General features: G+C 37.4%; 1 protein-coding gene across 3 annotated transcripts; it reads left to right on the top strand.

Annotated features, from left to right (window-relative positions):
- The first annotated feature begins 752 nt into the window (after positions 1 to 752).
- On the top strand, positions 753 to 10,730 carry pknox1.1 (pbx/knotted 1 homeobox 1.1). Of its 3 annotated transcripts, none has more exons than XM_083537872.1 (11): positions 753 to 856; positions 2,899 to 2,996; positions 3,238 to 3,359; positions 4,285 to 4,456; positions 5,642 to 5,812; positions 6,319 to 6,400; positions 6,964 to 7,061; positions 7,162 to 7,293; positions 7,377 to 7,453; positions 8,122 to 8,294; positions 9,328 to 10,730. In XM_083537872.1, the coding sequence occupies exons 2-11, from the start codon at positions 2,943 to 2,945 to the stop codon at positions 9,516 to 9,518; spliced, it is 1,272 nt and encodes a 423-aa protein (XP_083393998.1). In that variant the 5' UTR covers positions 753 to 856; positions 2,899 to 2,942; the 3' UTR covers positions 9,519 to 10,730. The 3 variants fall into 3 exon arrangements, with proteins under 3 accessions (XP_083393998.1, XP_083393996.1, XP_083393997.1); XM_083537870.1 differs by lacking the exon at positions 753 to 856 and adding an exon at positions 1,099 to 1,117; XM_083537871.1 differs by lacking the exon at positions 753 to 856 and adding an exon at positions 1,978 to 2,717.
- The last annotated feature ends 918 nt before the right edge of the window (positions 10,731 to 11,648 follow it).

An 11,648-nucleotide genomic window follows, 5' to 3' on the forward strand; every position in this document is an offset into this window, starting at 1 on the left:
GAGCAATATTTTCTTTCAGATTTTCTTTGGGCCATGAATATATGGAAATATATTGTTTAAACCAGAAGGATTGGTGAAAATATAGGTACAGTATAGTTGAATAGATGTTTAAAGTCATATCGCAGAATATTTTGTGTGGTTAAAGTGATTACATCTTGAAGAACTGGCGGAATTAATTTTAAGGCATTTAATTTTACAATAAATTTGATAGTCCAGATTTATATATAACCATTATCTAGTTATTTAAATATTAGACTCAGTGATATTATGCATATTTATTTGAGACTTAGTGCTTTTGTTAAAAACAATATTTAGAGGCTGATTAGTTTTTTTGACCCATTGTGCTGCGTAGGTTTCCTGCATGTTCTTTCTTTTCTTTTCTTCAACTTTCACGATAGCGTTTATCTTTACTTTTCTTGCTGAATTTCTGCTTTATGCTCAGTGATCCTGGGATGAGGTTTAGTCAATCTTTGTATTTAAACAATCCCGAACAGGATACAGTGTATTAACAAGGAAGTTCATTCAAGTGATCAGACAAAAAAAGAAAAAAACACCTTAAGACACCAATGAGAAATATAACACAAAACCAAACACGATAATGAGACCCCGTTTTGCTGAGAGGGTTTTACCTTCAGCGGTAATCTCCGCCCCTCTTATGAATATGCACAAGGAAGCAGCCTGCGTGCCCTCTACGCGATGACGCCTCAAACCAGCGAAAATAGCCGGCGGTCTCCGCCTACCTTATGAATATTCATATACGGGTCGCTGTGCGTGCGCTTACGCGATGACGCAGGCCGGACACAGCGGATCCCGATTGCTGCAGCCGCTTGTCAGTGTGATGAAGATTGGCACTCAGGTAAGCTGTCACTCAAAACTCTCGCCTTTTTCCTCTTTACCTATCAATCAAAACAATGCGAGCGGCGCGCTGAAATGCCGCGGCCTGTGTATCTTACACGGGCTTTGGGCGAGGTTCTGTTTGGGTTTTTGTGGGAGTTTGAATTTTTTTGCGTTGGGAAAAAAAAACTAGTGTACCGCCTGTCAACCATGTAGAGGACAGAAAGTCATAAAATATGTGCTTTTTGATGAGAGAGGAGGATTTTATTTACAAGAGCCATGAGTGAGATTAAGCCCAGGCCCAGCTTTAAGAGCACGCACACTCACACACACTTTTTCTCGATATACAGCGCGAGGATTTGATTTTTAAAAATGATTTCTGGTCATCAACATAATTACTTTTATTATAATTACTACTACTGCAGCGTTCAGATGTCCATCTATTAGTGTCATTAATTATACTTGTATCATGATTTGACTTTATGATGTTATATTAATATTTATAATTAAACACACTACTTTTGTGTATTTGTAGTTGATCAATGTTAGTGTTATTTTATTAAACACTTTGTACGCACTGAATTACAGAATTTCTATATAATTAGCGGGTTAGCTAACTTAGCCTTGTTAGCAAGTTGTAGCAAAATAGAAGCTAATTAGCATCTGCGAGCTAGCCTTTCTTTATTTTGGGGGGACGTTTTATGGCGTGTAAATTAAAAATAAAACGTGTGGATACATACAAAACTATATTATTGTGGGTTTTTTTAAGTGCATGAAACAAAAAAAGCGAATTTGAATGCAGTTTTATGTGCAACGCTAGCGCGCTAGCGGAGATGTAGGCCAGGCTAGTTTATAGTGCGGTGTAATGGTTTTTGTGGATTTTTGCAAAATTCAGACTGTGTTGAAAATAGTTACGTTTCAAGTTCTGGATTTGAAAACGCAAAAAAAAAAAAAAAAACCACAAAAAAGAAAATATTTTATTTAGCTTTCATTAAGGCCTGGTTTGTTTCTAAGTTACAATGCTAGCGCTTCTGCTAATGTGGCTCTGCGTGGTGGAAAAATCACTCCGTCTGTCATTATTTAATAATTGCGTTGAAATGCTTTAACACTGCAACATGGGTAGAAAAATAAGAAATACACCAAGATTTGCTAAACAAAAAACTAACTTTAAAACGTTCCCCGATAACACAATTGTCATTCAATATTTGTATTGCTGTTTCCCCCGAACAGATTTACTGTCTGTACAGTTCCATGACTGCAGCTGAAGAAGCACAACGAACCTCAAAACTACTATAAGTGGAAATAAATTTGACAGAAAGCCTAAAACACAAAGTTTTGGAAGCATTAAAGCATGTCTAAGTGTATATGTTGGCAAAAAAAGGAAATTCCCTCTCAACAAATTTGAAGTTTTCTCAATTGTGATTTTTTTTTTTTGTGGCAGTGACTGTATCATAAAATCAGCAAAAATGTAGTCAAGTCCTGGATTACATGTGTCTGGATCATTCAACGTTTTTCCTTTTCTAACACATCTATTTTGACTCAAAAACTTGTCTGTAAGCCAGCAATCCACTGAACCACTGATCCACTGATTTCAAATCCCAAGATCACTAAACTGTCACTGTTGGTCCCCTCAGAAAGGCTCTTTAACACCAACTGCTCAGTTGTATAAATAAGATAAAAGAAGCATCTGCCAAATGGCATCAATTTCAAATGGTGTGGTGCCACAGCTTAGGGGTTACTGTATCTGGAGTTATGCATTTTCTTCCCATATGTATATGGGTTTCCTCCAGGATCTCTGGTTTCCTCTTACACGTGTTGTGCCCTATGACGGACAACCATCCAATCCAGATTGTCTATTCACACACAATCTTGGGCACAGAGTGGTGAATGAATAATTCTTTAAGATAAATAAATGATTATTTACATATATACAATAATACATTGTGCAGGGGTGGAGCAAAGAGAGTAACATTGTGTACTACAGTGTATACCTACAATTTGAAATGTTATAAAAGTCATAATAATGATAATACTGATATGCATTTGTTTGCTAACACCTTTCAGCCTGCCCATATAATGCTCCAGTGTTGGCATCGGTTACAGTGAACATGATGGCAGTCCAGCCTGTGTCAATGCACAAATACGAGGAGCGAGTTCAACAGGTGAGTCAGACGTGTTTACTGTCAGAAGCGATGTTCACATGAAGATTCTTGTCCGACCCTTTTTATTTGACTTGAGTACAACAAAGCACAATGATGCTTGAGCTTTCAAACTTTTCTTTAACACAGCCAGCAAGAACAAATTGTGAAATTTAGCCCCGAATGATTTATTCTTCACAAAGAACACACTGAACCATTTTGAACAATGTCCAGGATTTACAGTAACTTGTGCTTTACATTGCAGGGGGTTGAGCAGACAGAAAATGACCCAGAAAAGAGTTTTGCAGACACCGGAATGGGGAGAACCTGCAGCAACGCTCTTGCTGCGTCCAATCGCATGGATGCAGATAAAGCTTCCATATACAGGTAAGAGTAAGGAGGTCCACATATGCTACAGGTACTAAGTTGCACTTACTGAGTCATAATACTCCTAATAAATGTATTTCCTGCAGGTTCTTGTTTTTATTCAATTTATTTTAACACAGCATTTAAAGTACAAAATAAACAGTAATGCAAAATGGCTTGTAAAGATAAAACATAGACTGATCTGTACTACAACCAGACAAGGGATTTTTATTTTTTTTACATGATCAATGTGAAGCATCTCACAGCTCTCTTTTCTTTCAAAATACATGTTATTAACAAATGTACATGTTTATCTACACGTTTAATGCAATTCATACATTGGTGTATAGATTGTTTCCTTGATTACGCCTTGATTATGCACAAGATATTTGGCATGACTTAGAGCAGGTCTGAGTTTCTCAAATGCATCACAGCAAACTAATACACTATATGGCCAAAAATATGTCCACACTCGAACTTTTTACCCACTTGTGCTGTTTAAAATATAAAACAATTTCAAATCATTGACATTATTTGGAGTTGAGCCTCTTTTAAACACTTTCCAATACATTCTGAAATGTAGCTGTGGGTATTTCAGCTCAGAACATTGGCTGTTTGCATACTTTTGACCATGTGACAGCACATGAAACTCTCAAGGTAAAATTGCGCAAACCTAACCTGCACAATGATGGAACTGTAATGAATGGACATTCGGTGTCTTTTGAGTCTGGTTCCTCTCAAAGCTTCTTCCTCATTCCATCTCAGGGAGATTTCCTTGCCACTGTCAATAATTTTTAATGTAACACACACATTATCTATTATAATTGAGTAGTGCTGTGAATATTTAGCTAGAAAATCAGCTCCTATTTTCTTTATGCTGAAACCACATGTTCCTTTACATTTGTTCATCACTAATCCCTGTGTGTTGTTTTCTTCTGTCCTGCAGGCACCCGCTTTTTCCTCTCCTAACCCTTCTGTTCGAGAAGTGCGAGCAGTCTACTCAAAGCTCAGATTGTGTCACGTCAGCAAGCTTTGATATCGATATCCAGAATTTTGTACGCAACCAAGAAAAGGAAGCCAAGGCTTTCTTCAGCGAAGACACTGAGCTTGACAGTTTGGTGAGAATCCCTGTAGTAAAATGCACATGAAAACTGTTCATAATAATTAGCATTAATATTTCATGTACAATTCATTGTAAGGAAACAAATGGCACAGTGTAAGCAGCACAATAAAGCACAATGTGAAATGATGCCAGCTCTTGGTAAAGATCATTGGAATATGATTCGCTGTTTCAAGGATCAGAATCAGTTGTTCTGCGATTGATGTAAAATCTCGTCTACATGCAGTGAAATGCTTTTTACGACTGTCCAACATTTAAACATGAAAAATAAATTTGGAGCAGGGAAGTCTGGAGATTTATTCCAGGTGAAAGAATTAATGAACCAACATGGCTCCCATTTCTTTTTATACTTCAACACCATGAAATCCGGTCTGGACTGTGGCTAATAAGAACCAAGTTTATCGTACAATAAGACCAAGATCTGAAGCAAACCCTCAAGCGCTGTAAGCACAGAGATAGCATTTAAAGAGCAAACAGTTAAATAAATAACTGTCTGGATGCCAAGAGTGTGTAAAGCTGATATTAATGCAAAGGGAGGATTTTTCAATGAAAATAATGTTGACCATCTGTTCATTTAAATCTTTGTTTGGTCAGAGTAAATCTTCTTACTGTCAAATTCCCAAGTTGCATATAAACTAAAAGAACATGCACATGTATCTCAAAAATGCTAAAAGGTGTTTCCAAACTTTTGATAAAAGGAGCTTTTGATAAAGCCGATCACTCTTTCTTTTTAATGCGTGTCACTGGTGTATAATTTTCTGGCGATCACGCAACACAGACGTAGGCTAGTTTACAAAGCTAACATGGATGAGACAGAGGGAGTCAGTGATGTAAACATGACTGAGAACATATACATTTCTGATCATTATCTTTACTCTGCTTGTGTTCTATATGGTGGATGTTCAGCCTGGATACATTCATGGGATAACAAAAAGGGAAATTATTTTGTATTAATATAAAATGACTTGGTGTCCAGTTACCAGTGTGGCACTAAAACAGTTAGGAATAATGGATACTTTTTTACTTAAGTACATGTCAGAGCCAAAAACTTTCTTTACTTTAACTTGAGTGAAAAAATGTAGTCAGTACTTCAACTTTCTACAAAATATCTGTTGGTGGCGTAAATCTAAGAAATATTGTTAACTTTGACACTGAGGTTATAATCTTGTTCTTGCCTCATCAGATGGTGAAGGCCATTCAGGTTCTCCGGATTCACCTGCTGGAGTTGGAGAAGGTGAGCGACCTGTGTAAAGACTTCTGCAGCCGATACATCTCCTGCCTCAGGAGCAAGATGAACAGCGAGACGTTGCTCAGTGGAGAAACCGATGGCCCTTACTCTCCCCTACACACTCCAGTAAACTAAACTTTCTTTTTAATTATAATTTTTTTTTACATATTTTATCTAAATTAGACTTTTGCTGTCAGCCATCAGTACAGTAGCAAAGGATCAGGTGTTACAGCTGTTTGGGAAATTTTTGAAACTTGTAAATGATCCTTACAAGAACTAGTGATACTCATGGATTTAGGTTTACAGCAGTGCTCTTTGGGGGCATAAATAAAGTCCATAACATATTTATTTTCTGATCATACTGAATTCTTTCCAACCTGTAGCTGTACTGTGTTTAAAGGCTGGCTTATTTTGTGATCCTTTTAGTGCAACCAACATTATCATATTTATTACAAAGAATGAAATGAACCCATGAAACTGATGCAAAAAGTGTGTGTCAAATGTAAACCATTTCGAATATCTTCTAACAGTGTAAGTATAGAGTATGGAGTATAACAGTGTGGAGTATAAAGTAAATCCAAAAACCAACTATGTTAAAATAATGTTGTTTTTTTTGTTTTGTTTTTTGACAGGATTCCCAGGGCTCTGTGGTTTCTTACTCACCTATGCAACAGGGAAACCTTTCAACAATCACTCAGTCCCAAATGGTGTCAGGTACAATGTCTTTGTCAGTTTTTACACCCCCCGACACACACATACTGTTTGCACACATTAAGCACAGACTTACACACAGTAATAAAGCTGGCACTAATATAAACACATCGTAAAAAGCAGTGCAAATAAAAGCCATCTGGGAGAACTGGGAAAACACTTGCGTCAGGTAGCGAGTATTATCTCTTTGTACTGAATTCATCTTAACGTGTAGTGAGTTTTAACGCACAACTTTATAAATGTTGCTGTTGCCCAGGGAGAGAAAAATTATTCTTGATAATTCGCTATTTGTTGAATACTACATTCCCTAAAAATGTCATGACGAATAGTTTTTTAAAGTAACGACAAAAGTAAATCATGTAACTCTCACATATACACACACACACAAAAGGCATAACATGGCCACACGTATGCAGATACTCACAAACTGTATGTTGCTGTTTCTGCTATAGAGCTATCGTCATCGAGAAGACTTGTCTCTAAATGTTGACTAGTGCTATAAAACATATCTGAAAATTTTCCTCCATTGTTTATTTATGGGTTTTTTGTTGTTGTATATATTGAAGGAGGTGCAGTGTATCAACCGGTCACAGTAGTCACACCCCAAGGTCATGTCATGGCTCAGGCCATTTCACCGAGCAAGATACACCTTCAGAACAGCCAGGTGTGGCCCTCATTTATGTTAACAGCCTACAGCTTCAAAGTAGTCCCACATACACACAATTTCACATTGACACGCTCACCTGTTCCGCTTTTTCTTTAAGCATTTACAGTTGCAGATGAATCAGGATTTTGGTTTCTTCAGTAACGAAGACAGCTCCTCTAAAAACAAGCGTGGCGTACTCCCCAAACAGGCCACCAACGTCATGCGCTCATGGCTCTTCCAACACATTGCGGTGAGTTTGTCATCCAGATGCTGATGCTAAGTTTGTTAATATTTTTCAATCCCTCGTTTGACAGCGGCTATTATCTCTTACAGCACCCGTATCCTACCGAAGATGAGAAGAAACAGATCGCTCATCAAACCAATCTCACTCTGCTACAGGTCAACAACTGGTATGTTACACCGTCCCACCGGACACACAGTGTTTGTCTTTATTTCTGTCTGCATCACATTAGATTTAGAGCGTACGGTCACATGAATACAATCTGGCTACAAATGTATTCATTACATCAGTGGTCCCCAACCCCCGGGTCAATTGGTACCGGGCCGCACAGAAAGAATACATAACTTACATTATTTCCGTTTTATTTATTATCTTATTCTGAACGTTGTTTTATTTTGGAAAATTAACGGAGTCTCTCCGCCACATCTGTCTATGACTCACTCTTGATGCATGTGAAGATGCTTGGCCTCGGTCACATGTCTTACCTCCATCCGCTACCTTCTTAAAGGGGCTGCTCCGGCCGCTAACACAATACATTACCGCTAAATTCAAACCCCCAAGCGAGCAAAATAACCAAAAAAACAACACAGTGGATTCACGTTAATTATTATATTTAGAAAATACCAGTTTTTATGCCGGTCATATAAGTTTATTTTGTTGTATTTATCCACCACACCTTAAAGGCCGGTCCGTGAACATATTATCTGACATTAAACCAGTTTGTGGCACAAAAAAAAAAGGTGGGGGACCACTGCATTACATCATACGTGTTTGGTTTCTACTTTCAAGCCTTTTTGTTGATTTATTAAAAATGAAATCTCCTCCTCTTTGCTGAAGGTTTATTAATGCACGGAGGCGGATCCTGCAACCCATGTTAGATGCCAGCTCCACAGAGATACCCAAAACCAAGAAAAAGACTTCACAGCCCCGCCCTCTACAGCGCTTTTGGCCTGATTCAATTGCTTCTTCTGTGTCCCAGCAACAGTTTCTGGAACAAAACATGGACGAAGGTATAGACCATGAATAGAATCAGTTTTAATAACCGAAACAGAAAAAAGACGCTGAACCAGTCCTACAGTTATACAAAATGCTGTACGTGTTTTTTTTTTTTTAGGAACGCATTATACAGTCTTTTTATTTACTTTTAATTCAGACATTTAATGTTAGTTATGTTAGTTCTCAGACAAGGTAATATCAAAGAAGGCAGGACAATTGAAATACATCAGCACATAAATGTAGTTAAAGTAGGCATATGAGTATCTGATGAAAACAGGCACACGAAGAAAACTAAAAATAGATTAGATTAATAATGCAATGAAAATTATTAGACATATTATGAAGGAATGTAAAGTAATAAAATATAGCAAGCCAAAATAGCAATAATAATAATACAAAAAAAGGAATAGCATGCACATCTTGTGTCTATCTTCTTTTTCTTCTTCTTCTTTCGGGCTGCTCCTGTTTGGGGTCTCCACAGCAGATCATCCATCTCCATACTACTCTGTTTTCTACATCTGCCTCTTTCAGCCCAACTACCTGCATGTCTTCCCTCACCACATCCATAAACCTCCTCCTTGGTCTTCCTCTTTTCCTCCTTCCCGGTAGCTCCATCATCAGCATTCTCCTACAGATATACCCCATGTCCCTCCTCTGCACATGTCCAAACCATCTCTATCGGGCCTCTCTCTCTCTTTGTCCCCCAAAAACCCTCCTTCATGCGCTGTCACTCTAATAAACCCATTTTTCATCCTGTCCATCTTGTGTCTATAAAACGTATATATTGTCTTTGCCATCATGGAGTGCTTTACTAAGACAAGAATGATGTGGATGAATAGGTTTAGTACAAGGCTCAGGGCAATTCACTGTGAGAATGTCAAAGATATTCTGAACCTTAGGCGTCGTCTCGATCCATTGAACTTGAAAAAGAAAATAGTTCACTCTATTGTCAGGATTTTGTGAGTTCCAAAAGGATGAGCATCGTGTATGTGTATGTGTTTATAACTACACACTGTAATGTAATGCCTGCATTCTCTGTGTTTGTAGTTAACATTGTCACAGTTGGGATGAGCATGGACGGCTACCAAACTCTATCCTCAGATGGAGCTACACTCGCCATGCAGCAAGTCATGATGGGTAATCACAGCGAGGATGAAACAGACATCAGCGACGACGAGGACGACACACACCAGTCATCAGCTAACATGACTGATCTAGGCCTCAATGCTAGTAACTGAGTCTCTCTCTCTCTCTCTCTCTCTCTCTCTCTCTCTCTCTCTCTCTCTCTCTCTCTCTCTCTCTCTCTCTCTCACTCACACACACACACACACACACACACACACACACACACACACACACACACACACACACACACACAAAAGACTTTATATGGCCCTGACTTTGGCAAATTGATACGCCTGCACTACAGAGAGTTATTAAAAAAAAAAAACACCTCTTCATGTGTACACACACATACACAGTTGACAGAGAGCATTACATACAAATGTGTTTAATTTATATGGAGATGTTTGTACTGTGTAGATGTCTAGGTGAGTGCACTTTTTTTTTTCTTTTTTTTTTTTTTTTATAAAGACAGCAAAAAAGAAAAATATTTGAATGTCCCCAAGTTTTTGTAACTTACATTCTTTTGAATTTGTTACACAATTCTATGCATTTCTATGATAGCTCATCTGGATGGCTAATTTTTGCAAGTTTGTCCTTAGGATTGTGTGACTGTAATGACTGTAATTCTTTTTTCTCCCCCCCTGCATGCTAGTGTTTTTCTGCTGTCCTCATTCTCTCTCACAACCATGATATGAGAGCAACAATGAGAAATGCATATTTTTATATATTAAGAACAAAAATGTTTATTTCTCTCTTTTTTTGGTTTTATTTTATTTTACGTTTTATAAGGAATATTTATGTACAAAAAAACCCCATGCTAGTTAGTTGCCCAGTTTTCAGGGCTTTGTAACATTTTATAGGAAAACACACAAAAAAAAAAAAAAGAATTGAAAGGTTTTTGCATACATAAGTTAGCAACAAAACTATGCCTTACATTGTACTTTTGTAAAATGAACTGAAGCACATGCGTTGTTAAGTAACTGATGGGTGGCTCAGTTCGTTTCAGCCGTGTTTGCTGGAAAGACGGGAATGTACATCATAGTCAGTAGTTAGTATCAGTCCTCAAGCTACATGTAGATGCGTGGTTCTCCGTTTTGCCGCACTGTACATTTTATTCCCTGTACAATTCATCGGCTAATTAACACATCATGAAAATGCCGAGTGAAGGAGAAATATGCCGACCATGCAATCTCTTGTAATGCCATAGAGAGCTGCACATCAAGATCTCCCAGGTTTACAGATACAATTATGGAACTGAAATTCCATTTATAAAACTGTCTCAAAATGTTACTAATAAAAGCATTAAAATCATGTGTTCAACCACATTCATGTGTGCCGTTTGCTTTTTAGCTGCAAAATGAGAAATTTAGTATGAAAATTTTCCATTCACTTAAAAATCATAAATCCCTTGAACTAAGCATTAAAGAAAGTTGTTCACCCTATTATCAGGATTTGGAAGTTTTCCCCTTTCAACCACATTTTCAGTATTTGAAATGGAAGAGGCACTTCTCTAAATGTGGTGCACTGCACCGTGATGCTGCATGAGGAGCAGTTCACAAACAGAGGTAGTTTCAATTAAATATTAATTATACAGTGCTTTTTATAATAAGCATGGTCAAAAAGCAGCTTTACAGAAATCTGACTTTATTGTAGATAAAAATGATTTGAATTAAAGTTTAATCCTGTTAAGCCAGAGTAGACCAATGCAAGGAAAAATATTGGGTGACACCAGATAGTGAGAGAAAATGCTAAATCATTATTCTTTTGTAACTGGGAATTGGTGGCTCAGTGGTTAAGACATTTACTTCTGTCTGAGTTCAAACCCCACCACCACCAAGCTTCCACTGTTGGGCTTTTATCCTCAACCGCTCATCTGTTTAAATGAGTTTATTGTGAGGGCATTCGCCAAATAATGGCGAACGGTAATCTTTAAAGCTGTGCAGAAGGGAACTTGTAGAAGCATTATTAGACATTTTACTTTAATCTCTCAAATTTATTAACTGTTTAATGACGAAGACTTTTCTTTGTAGTTATTGTGTACACACTATTACAGTTTTAAACTGTTTGTTGAAACTGTTTATTTAACTATAAACGAGTTAAACATGCCCCAGAGGTTCCAATGACCAGTGTTCCTGTCCTTTTCAATATAAAAATTTTCTTAGTAAGGGCTAAGTTTCAATAATATTTAATTATATCCAAATATGAAATTAATAAATTGTGTATTAACGGCTAAATAAAATCAT

The sequence above is a fragment of the Silurus aristotelis genome, assembly GCF_946808225.1.
Source record: "Silurus aristotelis genome assembly, chromosome: 3".
In the NCBI taxonomy this organism is placed as follows: domain Eukaryota; kingdom Metazoa; phylum Chordata; class Actinopteri; order Siluriformes; family Siluridae; genus Silurus; species Silurus aristotelis.